The sequence below is a fragment of the Cnephaeus nilssonii genome (assembly GCF_951640355.1).
Source record: "Cnephaeus nilssonii genome assembly, chromosome: X".
Lineage (NCBI taxonomy): Eukaryota > Metazoa > Chordata > Mammalia > Chiroptera > Vespertilionidae > Cnephaeus > Cnephaeus nilssonii.
The window spans coordinates 100,298,907-100,317,898 of NC_137071.1; the positions used below are offsets into that span (position 1 = coordinate 100,298,907).

Below are 18,992 nucleotides of genomic sequence, written 5' to 3' on the forward strand. Positions count from 1 at the left end.
TGAATTAACATTTAATACAGAGGGAAGTTATGGAAGAACATTGTCTGTGAGGGGTAAAATGTGGTTTGAGTTCCTAAATCTGTAACTCTAGTCTAGATCTTTCTCCTAATCTTCAAACCTGCATTTACAATTTGCCTCCTCGAATTTCCTATAGACAACTCAGACTCAGCATACCCCAAAGTGATTGCTTCTCTCTTGCAAAACCTGCTCTTCCTATTTTCCTCATCTCAGTGAATAACACCATGATTCCTGGGCCCTTGGCTTCCCCTTCTCACTCATGCCCCACCTCTAATCGGTCAAAAAACCTCCCTTATTTCCATTCCCATTGCTATCACTCACTGCCACTTCCCTAATCCAAGTTAATATCATCGATTACTTTGACAACTATAGGAGTCTCCCTCACTGCCCATTTTCCCTTCTCAAATTCCCCTAGTTATTTTGCCTTTGGACTTCACATATACTATTCTCTCTCAGGAACAGTGTTCCCTTCCCTCTCTCTTTTCTCTTTGCTAGCTCCTACTCCTCCATTAATTTTCCTACTGTAGATTACCTCCTTTAGGTAATATTTTCCTTCCTGCCTCTCCTCCCCTTTTCCCAGTTCAGTTGGATAGTCAAGCTATGCGATAACAAGTCCCTGGTTATTTTGTCTCACCTTTAGTGTTATTTCCTGTTTTGTGTTTCTCTTGATAGACTGTAAGCTCTATAAGGACAGGGTCTTTGTGCAATTTATGTTTGTATCCCTAGTACCAAATATGGAGCTTAGCATATAGTATAGGCACTCAATAAGGTTTATACATATTTAGATTGTTAAAAGAATGAATTCATCTACATTGCTTTTCAGAAAAAAGTGCATTTCTTTTGTAAATACTCCTTTTTCATCTCTTCATGTATTTGACAAGAATTAATTAGTACAGCTAGTTAGTGAAGATCCCTAACTTACGTTTGTAAATAAGTTCAGATCTCTATATCAAGTGTCTTTAAAGTGATGGGCATCAGTATTTATTGAGAAATTGATTTTATATAGTAATTGCCAGTAAGTCTAATTTATATATATATGATTATGTAAACCTAAAAACATATAATGTATTTTTAAATAAATGAAAGTGAAGTATAAAATTTAGAGAATGTAACAGCATAATAACCTTTCCCTGAATGTTCCTTGCAATGGCTCCTGCTGAGGAGGAAAAGACATAAAGTATGTTCCTTCCATGGAGAAGAGAGATCTACAAAGCCTGTGTGGGTGGCAGCCTTTTCAGCAGCTCTGAGAATTAGGAGCTTAAATGACCTAGTCTTTGAGTGGACCAGGCACTGGGCTTTGTCGGAACATCTGGACTCCTTGCATAACAATATAGGGGCTCACCCTTTTTAAACAGAAGAGAATGATTAAACAGAACGAAAAAGAAAGATTAAACAGGAAGAACAGAAAGATTAAAGCTTGGAATTTTGATGAAGTTGTTTTTTGGTTTGTTTTCATTTTAGCACCTTAACATGCTTCAGACATGTTGTTTTATATAGTGGTTAGAAACACAGATTCTGATAGTAGACAATTTAGATTTGAATACCACCTCTGCTTTTTTGCACAAGATAGTAACCTTACTTACGTATCTTTAAAATGGGGATAGAAGTAGTACTTATCTCTTAAGGTGATTTGAGGGTTGAAAAAGAAACTGCCTGTGTAGGGCTTACAAGAATGTGGGCATCTTGTAAGTGCCAAATAAATGCTGTAATTAGTTAAGTTTAGATTTTTCTCAAAACTTTGTGACCCAGTTAATCAATGAGCTACAATCTGAGTAAATGCTTATGTGTCAAGATGAACACCACATCTACAAATAATTTATGTGTACTACCACTCAGCTTCATGCTTGCTTGGTAATCAAGTGAATGTTTCATAAAGGAGAAAATGGATTGATACATGGCAAAAGTATACTTAATAAGAAGTTGAGATCATATAGCTAAGTTTAGACATTCAAGTATTTTGAATAGTGTGATTTAAAAAATACTGATATAAACACATTTTAATATTACTTTCTGTTTAATAAACATGCATGTAAGTGTTGATTTTCACTCTGGTTTGAAATATTTTCACATTTCTCTCCCAGGGAAGAAGACTTGGAAACAAAATCAGAGCAACTTAAAAGTAAATATCATTAATTAATTCAAAGTTGGCTTTATTACTGTAGTTCCAGAATAGGTATAAGGTCTTAAAACCATATTTTTAATCTTTTCAACCATGGTACTTTTGAAATCCTGTTTAATCTAAAAGGAAAAGCTGATGCTGCATTGTGTATAATTGCAGTCCTGGCATATCCCCAGATGAATGAGTAGTTTCTCAAATCTTGGGTCAAATGCAGAATAATTTTTGTAGAATATTTCATATATGTCCCAGCATCTCTTTCCCCACACCCCATTTCAATAAACATAAATAAGTGATGTACATTTTTATAAAAGGGGATTTCTTTCATAAGTAATTCCAGTTCTGCAAGTAAGAAGCAGGTTCTAATGGACCATACTTTGGGCTGAAAAAGACATCTATTAATTTCTTGATAAATACATAAGTCCTTCTCAGTTATCCATGATATTCTGGTATTTGCAGAGAGTAGCCTGATCATAATTGCAATGCCCTATATTTTCTTTGTGTGTTCTTGATGGTAAATAAAGACAAGAATATATTGCCAAGAGGCTGTTTGTTATAGTGATACAGATTATAGAGCTAGACTGCCTGGCTTTTAATCCCACCTGCATCACTTGGCTGTATAACCTTGGGTAAGTTCTTGGAACTCAGTTTTCTTATCTGTAAAATGGGGATAATAATAGGATACCCTCATTATGGAGTTAGTAGAGATAAAATATTCTAATATTTGTGAAGTACTTTGAAAAATATGTGGTGTATGGTAGTGTTCTAAGGCTTTTATACAATTATCAGCAGGCTAGTGAATAACCTACATACCATGCCTGGTTATCATGTTATACAGACACAACTTCTGGTTTCAGGAAGGAAACAGGTTGAATGCCAAATTTCATCGTCATCCATGTCTTTCGGTTCTAGTTTTAACTTATAACTACCTTCACATTCCACTATGTGTATTTATTCATTTGCAGGGGAAAATAGGAGGCTGTGGCTCTGTACATTTTCTTGGTGAGATTTATGGCTAGTGAACTAGGTTCCAAAATGCACACATTCTTCCACTTCAAGTCAATTTGCACAATCTTTGTATATTCAAAAGTAGTTATTTATGTTTCAGAACTTTAAAAATTTGTATTTCAGAAATTGCTTAAAAGTAAATAATGCATACCTATCTGATAAGTGGAGTGTGCAGTATTTTCAATCCTAATTATAGCATTAAAATGATAATAGTTGGTACATTGAGCAGACATAAATCAAAGCACACTCTTAAAGAGGGAACATGATAAGGGTGACAGACCATGGGCTTGACTCTGTTTCATTACTTACAAGGTATGAACCTTGGCCCTGTTGCTGAACTTCTCTGAGCCTCAGTTTTCCCATCTGTAAAATGGGGATAAGTATGCCATAGCATGCTAAATTGCTGTGAGGATTTGATGATGTGTGTTATGGACCTAGGACTGTGCCTGCACAATATATATATAATAGTCAATAAGTGTTTGTTCCTTTCCACCTGTATTTGTAATAAGTATGTCATATTCTATGGAAATACATTTTAGCTGATAGATCTTGTACTTGGTTTGAGGTTCCAGTTGTTACAAAGTAATGCTACACTTACTTGGAGGTTAGGGTTTTTGCTCATCTCAGCTGTTCAATACAGCCAGGATCCCTGGAATGTACTTCAGATGCTTCTGAAGAGCAAAATGCTAATTTTGTGATAAATCTCATGCAGTTGATTCAGTAAGGCAGTCCAAGTCCCATAGAGTCTGCAAATAAGTTAGCAGTTTAGGATCAGGGAGGTCACTTGTAGCAACAACTGACATGTGGCAGAGAGCAGAGACAGATGAACACGCAACAGTCATTTCAAGAAACAATAGACATTTCTGCACATCTTACTAGTCCTAGAGTGTATCATTAGATTTTATCATCATACCTAATAAAATGGTAATATGCAAATTACCATCACTCCGCTATGCCCACGATTGGGCCAGCGGGAGACACAGGGGGCGGGACTCGGGGTGGCTGGGGTGGTGATTGGGCCGGCAGGACGCTGAGCTCGCGTTGCCAGCGGAGACACGAGCTCAGCGTCTGCGCCATGGCTGTGCTGCAGCACAGACGGGCCTCTGGGGAAAGCGAGCCGGCGTTTTGGAGGTTTGGAGGCGGTGCGGGTGGGTGGGCGGCGCGGCTCCCAGGGGAGGAGTCTGGTGGCAGTTGGGCCGCAGGAGCGCGCGGGGGTGTCCCGGTGTCCGCAGAGGAGGTGTCGGCGGCCCCAGCATTCCTGGGCGGGAGGCAAAGGCAAGACCCCAACCTGGGCTCCTGCTGCAGGAGGACCATGCCTCCGCCCCGCCTCGCCCTAGGGGCCCAGGGACTTCGGAGCTGCCGGCCACACCGGGTCCCGACCAGCGGACAGACAGCCTACACGTGCATGATTGAATCATGCACTGGGCCTCTAGTATCATTTATGTTCATGATTGATGCCACTGAGTGAATAGGAAAAGGATCAATGATGTTCTGTATCCTGGGTTAAAGAATTCAAGGATTCATGTAATATTTCCTAGAAAGGTTTCCATAAAAAGTCATTAAGGTTGAGCCCTGTCTGGTGTGGCTCAGTTGGTGGGGTGTCCTCCCATGCTCCAAGGGTTGCCAGCTCAATTCCCAGTGAGGGCACCTGCCTGGTTTCCTACTCCCAGTAGGGGGCATGCAGGAGGAAGTGGATCTCTCTCTCTCTCTCTCTCTCTCTCTCTCTCTCTCTCTCTCTCTCTCCTCTCCCTCTCCCCCACCCTCACTCCCTTCCTTCCTCCCTCCTTTCATCCCCTCCCCTCCCTTTCCCCCTCCCTTCTTTTCTCTAAAAAAAAAATTAAAACAAATTAAGGTTGACAAGCCATTTTGGTTCTTCAATGAATAAACTTTAGTTATTTGCACAATAAGCTTTTTATGAAATAACATCATTTCCCCAAAGTGCCAAATAAATGAAACATTACTTAATATATAAAGCAAATTCTAATTATTATCTTAAATCTGCCCTCTTAGGCAACTCAAATGTTTTTTGTAATAGTACATACAGAGTTATATCTGAAAGAATAAATAATCATAGGGTTATTTTTCAATTTATCTACACAGTTTGGACCTAGAGAAAACTTAATTTGAGCTAGATTTTTTTGAAGAAGAACTATGCCTACTTAGATGCTAATTTAACTTATTTTCATCATTTCAGATTGAAGTGGTGCATGAGTGTCTAGAGAAGAGAAGTTCTGGTCCATCCTCCAGTTTGAACAATAACAATACCTTGGATGTTTTAAAGAAGTATTTTTTAATTTATTAACAGACATATATACATCTACTCGTAGGAGTCACTGATTCAGTGTCCAAGGCGAACATGTTTGGGATTTAGAGTTCACAGTATGGGATTATACAGGATTTGATGAAAAGAACACTAGATGAAATATCAAAAGTCTTGCATTTAGACCTGGTCAACATATGCTCTGTTTATGTGACTTAAAAATTTACTAGACCTTTACAGAATATTAGTCTCCTCTTTTGTAAATGAAGTCAGAGTGAATGGGACAGTGTTCCAAAAACTACAAAGGATTATGTATATATACAATGTTATTTTGTACAAGTTAATAATCACTGTTTTATTCACTTTGATAGTATTCTGTTAACATTCCAGAGATGAATATATTCACCTTTTAAATTTTATATCATAGAGTTGTAAGTAGCCAGTATTTTAGAGCAAGGTGTATGTAGATACATACAAGGTGGGGCAAAAGTAGGTTTATAGTTGTGAGTACACAAAACACAGAGTTTATGCTTATATTATTATTTATTGAATGTATTATTTTCCATATTAACAACTATAAACCTACCTTTGCTCCACCCTGTGTGTGTATGTGTGTGTATTAAAGATTTTTAAAGGTTAATGATTAAAAGGTAAAAAATAAAAAAAGAGGCTAAAGATAGAAGTTAAATTAAAAGGATTACTTATAGTGGGGAGTGAGGAAACATTTTAAATACAATGTCAATTGGAAATTGCTTTGGAAGGAAAATGTATCAATAATAATAAAAGCATAATATGCTAATTAGACCAGACGTCCTTCTGAATGACCTTCCAGAAGAAGCTGGGGCTGCGAGGCAAGCCTGGGTCCCAGGTGCCTGCTGGGGGTTAGAGGGAAGCCAGTGCCGGCAGCCAGGGCAAGGAAAGCCTACTCTTGCACGAATTTTGTGCATTGGGCCTCTAGTTTTATTATAAAGAGCTGGTAATCAAAATTACTACAGAAACTTAAGTATGATTTATATTTGGGAAACCCAGTATAATAAACCCACTTAATGTCTTGGAAAATATCAGAACATTACTGGGAAAACGGAAAAATTATGCCTAAAATTCGAATATTTCTTTTAGAGGGAGAGGGAGATAGAGAGGGAACTACAACTAAGAAACTGTGTTGCCCCCCTCCCCAAAAGTATTTCCCAGATTTTTGGGAATAGAATTTGTAAGATTTTAGTAAATTGATTCTTAAACTTAGTCAGTTAGAAATAAAGGTGTTATTTTTCATTTAAAAATAAGTCCTGAGTGCTGTTCCCCATTCTTTTAAATATATTTTAGAATCTTGTGGTAAATCTTGTGGTGGTACTTATTCTAGAAACCATAGAATCAATTTTACATTTTTATAATAAAACCAAAACTATTGGTAGTTCCTGTATATTAATAATTTTTACATTAGACAATTTATAATGATAATTGAAATATTGTATTACAATTCTAAAACAATAAAATAATTGATAAATATGATCTTTTCATTTTAGCCATGTCCTAAATGAGTTGATACAGACCGAGAAGATTTATGTTCGTGAGCTGTTTACTGTTTTGTTGGTAAGGGAGTCAAATTGTATTTTCCCATCTTTTCCTGAATACTCCCCTGCTACATCTGTTAGGAAGTGTTAGGGCAGTCTTCTCTTCATGTATGTTTCCTTGATTGTCACGTGACAGCAGTAGGTATTTCTGCTATGGTTTGAGACTGCATGTTTGTCAGATATGGGTATTCAGGTTCTCCCTCAGGAGTAAGAATTTTGGATTCAGAATGTATTATAGAGGAGAGAAGTTGTTCTCTTAGTGATACAGCAGATTGTTCATATTATTTCCATGGTACTATTTAGAGAGTGTGATGTAAAGATCTAAAACTGGGAGAAAAACATTCATTTCATACAAATGTCATAGTGTGAATTTGGTCTGAAAAAACCTAAACACTTATTGCTAGCTTAAGTAGAAGTTAACGACCTTTAATATAATTTTTCATACTTGGTTTCTATTTTGTTTCCTATACTATAAAGTACCCTGAAGGCCAATGAGTTATCATTTTATTTTACCCATTGAGTAGGAAATCTTCACTTCCTTGTCCTACTTTCTAAAAAATAATGATAATGTATAGTTTTGGGAAATAGAAATTTAATGTTAAAATTACAAGCAGCTTCACCCACTAATCCCCTATACATTTTGTTGTACATACACCTTTGGTGGGCCAATCAACTGTTAATGTGAATATTTTTTTAACTGAATAAATGTATTTATTTTGGGTAGGGCTATAAAGCAGAGATGGATAATCCAGAGATGTTTGATCTTATGCCACCTCTCCTGAGAAATAAAAAGGATGTTCTCTTTGGAAATATGGCAGAAATATATGAATTCCATAGCAAGTATGTAATTGCTGAATTGAATTTTATATTTCATGATATTATTTAAAGGGTTATTGACCAATTTATTTTCCATAAACATTTTTTTCTCTCTGAAATTTTCATAGCCTTTTCATGAGCAGTCTGGAAAATTGCATTGATGCTCCAGAAAGAGTCGGACTTTGTTTCCTGGAAAGGGTTAGTTCAATTATTATTTAAATATATATAAATATGGACCACCAAAATAGCAGCTAATTTTATAAGAACAGATTTAGAGAAAAGGTAGGTATTGTTCTTTATGTCTTTATATTTTTAGAGGAGACATCACTCAAGCAAGTATTTAATGGTAAACCAGGTTTTGTTACAGAACCTGGTGCAATAGGATATCGAGAGCATGCAAATGGCCATTGTGTTCTGTGCTAGCAAATGCTTCAATAGCTCAGCTTGTGTCCACTGACCCCTGGGTGATCCCAGGAGTTCAAGGACCATCCAAGCTATGAAGATGTGAGAGTTGGGAATCATCTTAGCACAACCATTCTTGGCTTGGTTAATTTTTAGCCTGAGATGCCTTGGTATTCCCCTCTAATACATGTGAAGTCTTAGTAGAATCAAATGTAGTCTGGCTTTCAGACCCAAGGCATCTATCACAGGAACTTTGCAACACAGAGAGCTATTTTTTTTGTTGTTGTTGTTTGTTTTGTTTTGTTTTGTTTTGTTTTGTTTATTCTATGAGATCATTCAGGGAAGCTCATTTCTCCATGTCCCAAGAGTATACTTAATGCAGTGGACTTCTCAAGTTTTGTAATCATACTCTCCTCCATTAGAGTTTCCTCTCAGAATGTTCTCTGCTTACCTAGTTCTTCCTGTTCCTGAAATATCAGTTCTGTCTTAATTTGAGAGTCAATTGTATAGGGGAGATTATTGAAAGCTTCCTAATATATATCTGAGAAAGTATTTATGGACTGAGAAAATAATAAGGTTAAGAAAGAAATTTGTGTTATTACCTTTCTCAACATATCCTAAATTGAAACACATTTAAACTATGCCCATATTTTCCCCTAAGCAGCAGCAGTATCTCTTTCCTTTGGACTCCTGTCAGACTTAATGACCAAGGTATTCATTGGGGATTTTACATTTACTATGCATCTTTACATATATTCATGAATTCTTTCTCCACTTGATGGAAAACTTTTTGAGGAAGGGTCCATAGCCTATATATCTTTGTACTAGTATCTTTCATAAGGTTAGCAGAGTCCTTGGTAACCAGTGGTAGTTTAATACATGCCTTTTGATATGTTTATTTATTTAACAGCCATCTACTGAGAACATACTATGCATCAACCACTATGCTAGGCTATGTGGGTACCAAGCCCAAGACTATTCACAGAGAAAAATAGGGAACCCATTGTGTACAGTGTGAGTTGTGCTATGTTGGAGATAGACAAATGATTCTATAGGGGCCAAGGAGAAGTGAATCTTACATAGACCGGAGATATAAATAATGGCTTTATAGAAGAAATGACTCATGAGATGAATGTTAAAGAGTGAGTAAGAGGCATCCCATTAGATAAGGCTCAAATAAAGATGGTTCCAGGGAGAGAGAATATAGCATGGGCAGATGTCGAATGGGTCATGGTACAATAATATGTCTCAATGATAAATCAAGGACCTTGGAAGTTAGCTACAAATTCACTCACCAGGCAATCGAGTGACTAACACCATAGGAAGAGCATATTTCTTGGTAACCTATTAGCTCACAGTTGTGAAAATATGAGTTTGCTTTTATAGTTCATTCAGAGAAGGCTTTTCTCCCTCTAACTCTCAAACTTGGTAAGTAGAAGCTGTGAAATTACTTGGATAATTATGTGTCTATCTGTTCTGATGGACATGCTGTTCTTGGACTATAAAGAGGGTTCCTGACCAGCTGCCAGTGTGGCAGCACTTTAGGCCACATTCCCTATAATGCTTAGCCACACTCACTCTTGCTCATACTTTTTTTTTTATTGATTAAGGTATTACATATGTGTCCATATCCCCTCATTGCCCCCCCACCCCACTCCTGTACATGCCCTCACCCCCTTGCTGTCTCTGTCCATTGGTTATGCTTATATGCATGCATACTAGTCTTTTGGTTGATCTCTCCCCCTTACCCCCACCCTCCCCTACCTTCCCTCTGAGGTTTGATGGTCTGATCGATGCTTCTCTGTCTCTGGATCTGTTGTTCATCAGTTTAAGTTGTTCATTATAATCCGCAAATGAGTGAGATCATGTGATATTTATCTTTCTCTGACTGACTTATTTCACTTAAGCATAATGCTCTCCAGCTCCATCCATGCTGTTGCAAATGGTAGGCATTCCTTCCTTTTTACAGCAGCATAGTATTCCATTGTGTAGATGTACCACAGTTTTCTAATCCACTCATCTGCTGATGGGCATCTAGGCTGTTTCCAAATCTTAGCTATGGTGAATTGTGCTGCTATGAACATAGGGGTGCATATATCCTTTCTGATTGGTGTTTCTGGTTTCTTGGGATATATTCCTAGAAGTGGGATCACTGGGTCAAATGGAAGTTCCATTTTTATTTTTTTTGAGGAAACTCCATACTGTTCTCCACGGTGGCTGCACCAGTCTGCATTCCCACCAGCAGTGCATGAGGGTTCCTTTTTCTCTGCATCCTCACCAGCAATTGTCATTCGTTGATTTGTTGATGATAGCCATTCTGACAGGTGTGAGATGGTACCTCATTTGCTCATACTTTCTTTATAAGAAAAGTACATGTTCATAATTGGTAATACATTTGAGCTTGCTTTTATCACAGAAAACTGATTTTCAGATGTATGCAAAATATTGTCAGAATAAACCCAGATCAGAGGCAATTTGGAAGAAGTATTCAGAATGCGCATTTTTCCAGGTATAGTAATTATTCAGGTTTTGGATATATTCTTTCTGAAAGATACTGGGATATTTTTTATTTATAAATTCATTTTCTACTTTAAGTAAATTAAACTACTTTAAGTACTTTAATCAGCATATACATATATTGATTAAAAAGCAATTTTACCCTCCCCAAAATACACACATATACACACACATACACATGCACACAACCACATTTATGCTGCTCCCCAAAGGCAACCACTTTTTGCTACTTCTTTTGGTATTTAACTCTAAATCTTCAATATCATGCTTATGTTGCTGCTTCCCAACATGGGTTAGGATTGATAATGGTTTGAATTAGATTATATATTGGGTTTTATCCATATCCAGTTGGGGGTCCTGAATCTTACATAGGTATAACCTCTTCCACTTATATTGTATTCTGCACTTCCTATACACACATTTCATCCTCCACAGCCCCCACCTTGGCCTTATTATAGAACCTACAATGTTCCCAGGACCCAAAGTTATGACCCTTATATTTATAGTGGCAGGGAATATAGAACCAGTTAATGAGGGCTGTATTTTTCTTGTGATATTAAAAAACCTCTTCTCATGCCCAATCTGATTTATATTCAGTATAACATTTCTTTTCTGGGCCTTGGCCTGTGGAGCTGAACCTTCTGTTATTTTTCTTGGATATTTTGAAGAACATTTTAGTAATGTTCATCTATGGTCATTTGTTGCTTTCTTACCTTTTGAACATTCCACATCAATGGTAATTTATATATAAATATTTATTCTTTGAAATTTTGGATTTTCTACCTTACAAATCCTTGAAATAATGTTTACTGTAGTTTTTTCAAATATACTGCCTCTAATGGTCATACCACATGTAACATCAATTTTCCTTGTGATGTAAGAAACCTGCCATCATTGGGTCTAGTCAATGAACACTTGGCATTTTCACAGGACTATGTCTTCATTTAAATTTATTGATAATTATATTTTAATCACAGGAATGTCAAAGAAAATTAAAACACAGACTTGGTCTGGATTCCTATTTACTCAAACCAGTACAACGACTCACTAAATATCAGTTACTGTTGAAGGTAAGTATATTAAGCATTTGTTTCTTTCTTTACTTTGGGTCAGATGTGCGAAAGTCATGAAAAGGGATTAGAAGACTAGAAAACACTAGAAATAGGTATACTCAATGACTAGGAAGGCTAGGTTTAACAGTAGGATCAACTCAGTGTGTTCCTTTGGCTCACTGGCTATGCAAGTGCTGGAAGCATAGATGTAAAGTTGAGAATATCTGGTGTCTCTTTAGCTATTTAATTGTACATACATGTTACATTGACATTTATAACATTTACTACAGAACTTTCACTGTTGTTAAGAAGAACTAAGCAGCCCTGACTGGTTTGGCTCAGTGGATAGAGTGTCGGCCTATGGACTGAAGGGTCCCAGGTTCGATTCCAGTCAAGGGCTTGTACCTTGGTTGTGGGCACATCCCCAGTAGGGGGTATGCAGGAGGCAGCTGATCGATGTTTCTTCTCTCGTCGATGTTTATAACACTCTATCCCTCTCCCGTCCTCTCTGTAAAAAAATCAATAAAATATATTAAAAAAAAAGAAGAACTAAGCAAATATTTCTTATAGTTTTGCAATTGCATTTATTATGGGTCTTCTCAATGGAAAGTGAAGATGGCACACCCCTTGTGTAATGTGAAAGTGTTGTGTTAAATATAAATACAGCATAGCTTGTTTTAAAATGTATTTTCACAACATCATACTCAATGGACAAAAACTAAAACCATTTTCTTTAAGAACCGTAACAAGACAGGGATGTCTGCTTTTAGCACTCTTATTCAGTACTGGAAGTCCTAGCCATAGCGATCAGATAAGAAGAAAAAATAAAAGGCATCCAAAGTGGAAAGGAGGACTTAAAACTGTCATTATTCAGAGATAACATGATATTATATATAGAAAACCATAAAGAATCCATAAAAACCTACTAGATTTAATAAATGAATTCAGCAATGTAGCGGAATATAAAATTAGCACACAGTAATCGATGACATTTTTATATACCAATAATGAACTCTCGGAAAGAGAAATGAAAAAAAAATCTAATTTACCATTGCAACAAAAAATTAAGATACTTAGGAATAAATTCAGCCAAGGAGGTAAAAGACCTATACTTAGAAAATTACAGGACATTAAAAAAGAGATAGAGGAAGATATAAACAAGTGGAAGAATATATCATGTTCATGGATTTATAGAATCAACATTGTTAAAATGTCCATATCACCCAAAGCAATCTATAGATTCAATGCAATACCTATTAAAATACCAATGGTATATTTCACAGGTCTAGAACAAACACTACAAAAATTTATATGGAACCAAAAAAAAAAAAAAACCTAAAAGCTGCAGCAATCTTAAGAAGAACAAAGTTGGAGGAATCACAATACTAGATATCATGTTATACCACAAAACCACTGTACTCAAAACACCCTGATACTGGCACAAGAACAGAGAACCCAGAAATTGACCCAAGCCACTATGCTCAATTAATATTTGACAAAGGAGGCAAGAGCATACAATGGAGTAAAGACAGAGTCTACAATAAATGGTGCTGGGAAAATTGGACAGGTACATGCAAAAAAATGAAACTAGACCACCAACTTATACCATACACAATAATAAACTCAAAACAGGTAAAATACTTAAGTGTAAGTCTTGAAACCATAAAAATATTAGAAGGCATAGGCAGAAAAATCTCAGACATCTCTCATAGCAATATGTTTACAGATACATCTCCTAGGCAAAGGAAACTAAGGAGAAAATCAACAAATGGGACTACATCAAAATAAAAAGCTTCTGCACAGCAAAAGCAACCATCAACAAAATGAAAATAGAGCCCACTGCATGGGAGAACATATTTGCCAATGATACATCTAATAAAGGGTTAATTTCCAAAATATATAAGGAACTCATACAACTTAACAAAAGGAAGACAAGCAATCCAATTAAAAAATGGGCAAAGGACCTAAATAGATACTTCTCTAAAGTGGACATACAGAAAGCCAAGAGACATATGAAAAAGTGCTTAAAGTCACTAATCATCAGAGAGATGCAAATTAAAATGACAATGACCTCACACCTGTCAGAATGACTATCATCAGCAAATCAACAAATGACAAGTGCTGGCAAGGATGTGAAGAAAGGGGAACCCTAGTACACCTCTGGTGGGAATGCAGACAGGTGCAGCCACTGTGTAAAACAGTATGGAGTTACCTCCAAAAATTAAATATGGAACTGCCATTTGACCCAGTGATTCCACTTCTAGGAATATATCCTAAGAAATAAGAAACACCAATAAGAAAGAATATATGTACCCCTATGTTCAGACCAGCTCAATTTACAATAGCTAAGATCTGGAAACAGCCCAAGGGCCCATTAGCAGATGAGTCGATAAAAAAACTGTGGTACATTTACACAATGGAATACTATGCAGCTTAAAAAACAAACAACTGTTACTATTTGCAACAGCATGGATAGACCTGGAGGGTATTATGCTAAGTGAAATAAACCAGTTAGAGAAAGATAAGTATCACATGATCTCATATGTAGAATCTAATGAACAAAATAGACTGATGAACAAAATAGATCCAGAAACATAGAAGCATGAAACAAACTGATGAGTTTCAGAGGGAAGGCAGGCTCTATGCATAGCCCAGGGACACAGACAATAGAGTGGTGAAGGTCTGGGGGTGGTTCAGGGTGGAGGAGATCAATGGGGAAGAAACAAGCAAACAAAGAGGACATCTGTAATACTTTCAACAATAAAGGAGAAAAGTAAATTTTTGTGTGTACAGGACCAAAAATTGTGATTGCTTTACAAACTAATCTCTAGTATGTCCTAAAAACTTTGTTCTTCAGCTCTAAAAGCATTGAATGTCCCTTGCTTTATACTGTTTAGGCAATATTCCATTTCTTCTCTAATTTTGACATTGTTATTAAATATAGTATTAATGTGACAAATAGCATATGAAAGAAACTACTCAAAAAAGTGACATCTTTGAACTCCTCCTTGAAAGCATGTTGGCTGAAATTGTATTCATTTTCTCCAGCTATTAATATCTGCCTACTATTAAGTCTAATTCTTGATTTCTAATTGCAGGAACTATTAAAATATAGTAAAGACTGTGAAGGATCTGAACAATTAAAGGTGGCACTTGACACAATGCTGGATTTACTGAAGTCAGTTAATGACTCTATGCATCAGATTGCAATAAATGGCTATGTTGTAAGTAGATTTTAATGGTTGTTACAATTTTAGGGGGTAAGCATGTTCACAGACCTTTCTTCCTCTCTTGGAACCAATTGAGAAATAAGAAGAGGCAGGCAAATGGAGATCTAAATGTTAGCATTATTACTGCTAATGCTAAGGAGAGAATTGTTTCAGGTCACCAGCCAAATTGATTTGTGATACTCCCTTTGTCCCCAAAAGCCTACCCCCAAGTCTAGACCTTGTGTGATCCTGCTTGAAGGAATGTTTGGGTCTTCTAAGGAGACCTATTGTCCCAGTATTTCTCCTTGTCCTATTCCAGGATAGGTATTGAAGAAAAAGATAAAATCTTTAGAGGTAACTCCACCCAGTGGAGAAACTTGGACTGGTAGGTGTCACTCACCAATCAGGATTGAGGAAGAGATGAGGAGAGTTTCCCTATCTAAACTACCTCCACATGGAGACATGAACATAAAGCCAGGGTAAAGGAAGCTTTTTAGATGTCATACCCCATAGTAATTTTGTAACTATTTGACACATGGCATGTTTTAAAGTAAGAAGTTTAAAAACTATATCAATTATGCATCAGGATTTTAGTAGTTTAAGGTAAACACTGTAATGTTGATGTCAGGAATCTAAATGTAGCTCTGCCTTGTACTAATGAGTTTTGATTTTTAATTCTAGGGAAACTTAAATGAGCTGGGCAAGATGATAATGCAGGGTGCATTCAGTGTTTGGACTGGACACAAAAAAGGTGCTACAAAAATGAAGGATTTTGCTAGATTCAAACCAATGCAGCGGCACCTTTTCTTGTATGAAAAAGCCATTGTTTTTTGTAAAAGACGTGTTGAAAGTGGAGAAGGCTCTGGTAGATATCCATCATACAGTTTTAAGCGCTCTTTAAAAGTAAGACAATTTGAATTGAATAATCTAATTTTCTTTCACATATATATTTACGTTCGTGTAATTTTTCACTTGAAATGAGTGGGTTTTATACTTTAGTGGTACATCCCTTTGTTTAAACAATATTTTTAATTGAGGTATAATTTACCTATTACATTATATTAGTTTCATGTTTGTATTCATTGTGATATGATCACTGCAATAAGCCTAGTTAACATCTATCACCACACAGTTAAAATGTTTTCTTGTGACGAGGACTGTTAGTGACTTTCAAATATGCAACATAATATTATTAATTATAATCATCATGCTATACCTTACATCCTGAGGACTTATTCATTTTATAACTGGAAGTTTTCCTTCCCTCTGACACCCTTCATGCATTTTGCCTTCTCCCATCTATAAAATCTTAAGTAGATGTCTAATATAGAAGTCAGGTAAAGCAGAATTTCTCTGCCTGATATGAGTGAGACAGGGCAGAGCTTTGCCTCCATCCTTTTTCTCTCTCACTCCAATCCTAAGCAGTCCCCAAGGGGGCTCCCTAGTGTCCCTAGTGTGAAATAATGAGAAGTGACCCAGGCTCCTCCATGAGCACTCTTACTGGTGGTACTGTGTGGAGTTCTTGGTATCAGGGAGCTTTTATAACAAGAGACAATGAGGAAAGAATTTATTCCTCTTCCTTAGTGTAATTTAAAACTGAAATGTGCTTAGCCCTTCCCCACCTTCCTTTTTGTATCCCTTCTCCATTCCCTAGCATCTCCCTCAGTATTCAAACCTACCTACAGCTGAATCCTGTCCATACTTGTCTTGTCCTATCTTTTGAAATTACTTTCTTCTCTCTTATAACCCAAACTACCATTCTGTTCTAATATTAGTTTGGTATGAAAATGAGACCAATAATGTTTGAGGGAGTCACAGGCAGTCCAATGATATTCCCAGCTGGTTCTGATGTTTGACAAGAGGAACTTCCAATTCGCATAAGTCTGTAATTGGTGAATTTTATTTTTTACACCTAATTAATTTTATCTTTCAAGTTTTAAATTGTAAAAGCAATATAGCATTTGCTATAGAAAAATTTGGAAAGTAGAGAAAATTATTACACTTGATTTCCCAACCACAATCATTTCAGTCATTTTTCTTTTTTTTTTAAATTTAGGTTTTTTATTGTTTAAAGTATTACACGAGTCTTCTTTTTCCTCCATTGACCTCTCCCCAGCCACTCCCACCCCCAGCACATGCCCTCACCCCCCTACTATCTGTATCTATTGCTTATGCTCATATGCATGCATACAAGTCATTTTTCATGAGCATGTTCTCTCATTGTTGTATATATTTGAGAATTGATGAGATTTTTATTAGCAGTAATAAAGAGAACAGGCAATGTGTCCTGAGATAGGCCTGAGGTGTTTGTGTCAGAAGGCTACTACATAAGCAGGCCCTGCTTTTGACTCTTCTAAGGGTCACCAGTTCCATGCTATTCCTAACAAGGTTCCTTGCCAGGGTTGGGTCTCCAGCTGTCCTCTTTCCCTGCTTTACTTCTAAACTGACAGGAGTGCCACAACATCTTTAAAACTCTCACTTTTTTTCATAACAAATGCCCAATTGCTCCTTTGATATTAGCAACCCACCTTCAAACCCCCAAATCTCCAAGGGTCTTTTATGTCTCCAATAAACATTGGTTGAGAAGCAAAGAATTTACAACTGATATCGGACAGAGTGCAGATCTCTTCTTGGGAAGGTACTTTACCTAAATCCATTTGGTTAACTCTTTACTTGTGGGGTGACCTACTTAATACTGAATGCAGTGTTTCTGATTTGTATTGAATTTTCATGTTACCTTTAATTTGTCACAATGATGGACCCACCAACAGAATATTTCTAGAATACATTAGAGTAAATAGGGACTGTTGTGAGGTAATGAAATCATGAGAATTCAAACTACAATGGTAACCATAGAAACAGAAGATGGATAGATGCAAGAAACATTTCAATGGAATGTAGCTAGATGGGCTTGTTGACTTACTAGATATAGGAAATAAATACCTGACATTTGAAGGAAAAAATGAGTGATTTTTCTTTGGTTCCCCAATAATTCCTAGTATCCTACCTAATAATAGACAAATATGCAAATTGACCATACCTCCAACACCCCCAAGCCATGCCCACCATCCAATCAGCGAGTATGCAAATTAACCCAACCAAGATGGCTACAGCCACAGAGAGCAAAGTTTCCTAGGTAACAGAGGAAGCCAAGCTTTCTGCCTGTCCTTGCCAAGCCTAAGCCTCCACTCAAGCTACAAAGTTTCAATTATAGAAGGTAAACAAATTCAAACAGAAATGGCAGCAGAATGGAGCTTGAGAGAGCAGGCCAGCATTGCCCCCGGCAACAGGGGAAGCACAGCTTTCCGCACACCCTGGCCGGGCCCAGGCCTTCGCTTAAGGCTACAAAGTTTCAATTATAACTCCAACAGAAATGGCTGCCGGCCGCGGAGGGAGCCCCAGGCTTGGCTCTGCTCCAGGCTACAAAGTTTCAATTGTAGAAGGAAAATAAATTCCAGGTACCAGGGCCTCCTCTTGGGTTGACAGGGGGCGTGGCTGGCCTGCAAACCACCACAGGCCCCTCGCTCAGGCCGCCCCACGCCCCAAGGGAACCCCACCCTGATCAGGGACACCCTTCAGGGCAAACCAGCTGGCCCCCACCCCTGTACCAGGCCTCTATCCTATCTAATAAAAGAGTACTATGCATATTAATCATCACTGCAACACACAATATAGCTGCCCCATGTGGTCAAAGATCCTGCCTCCATGTGGACACAAGATGGCCACCAGAAGATGGCCAGCAGGAGAGGGCAGTTGGGAGGCACCCTGCCTGCAAGGGAGGGCAGTTGAGAGGGACCAGGCCTGCAAGGGAGGGCAGTTGGAGGTGATCAGCCCTTCAGGAGAGGGTAGTTAGGGATGACCAGGCCGGCAGAGGAGGGAAGTTGGGGGCAAACAGGCTGGCAGCAGAGTGGTTAGGGGGTGATCAGGCTGGCAGGCAGAAGTGGTTAGGGGCAATCAGGAAGGCAGGCAGGCAAGCAGTTGGGAGCCAGCAGTCCTGGATTGTGAGAGGGATGTCCGACTGCC

At 37.6% G+C, this 18,992-nt stretch overlaps 1 protein-coding gene across 1 annotated transcript in view; it reads left to right on the top strand.

The window, feature by feature from the left end:
- Positions 1–18,992, top strand: part of MCF2 (MCF.2 cell line derived transforming sequence) — a gene marked incomplete at its 3' end in the record, with an annotated part of 137,546 nt that overhangs the window by 87,415 nt on the left and 31,139 nt on the right. Inside the window, exons 14-22 of the mRNA XM_079764605.1 lie at positions 2,100–2,137; positions 5,337–5,425; positions 6,926–6,992; positions 7,698–7,813; positions 7,918–7,987; positions 10,608–10,700; positions 11,686–11,778; positions 14,859–14,984; positions 15,651–15,872. Coding sequence (XP_079620731.1) covers positions 2,100–2,137; positions 5,337–5,425; positions 6,926–6,992; positions 7,698–7,813; positions 7,918–7,987; positions 10,608–10,700; positions 11,686–11,778; positions 14,859–14,984; positions 15,651–15,872 — 914 coding nt within the window. The remainder of the gene's footprint in view (positions 1–2,099; positions 2,138–5,336; positions 5,426–6,925; positions 6,993–7,697; positions 7,814–7,917; positions 7,988–10,607; positions 10,701–11,685; positions 11,779–14,858; positions 14,985–15,650; positions 15,873–18,992) is intronic.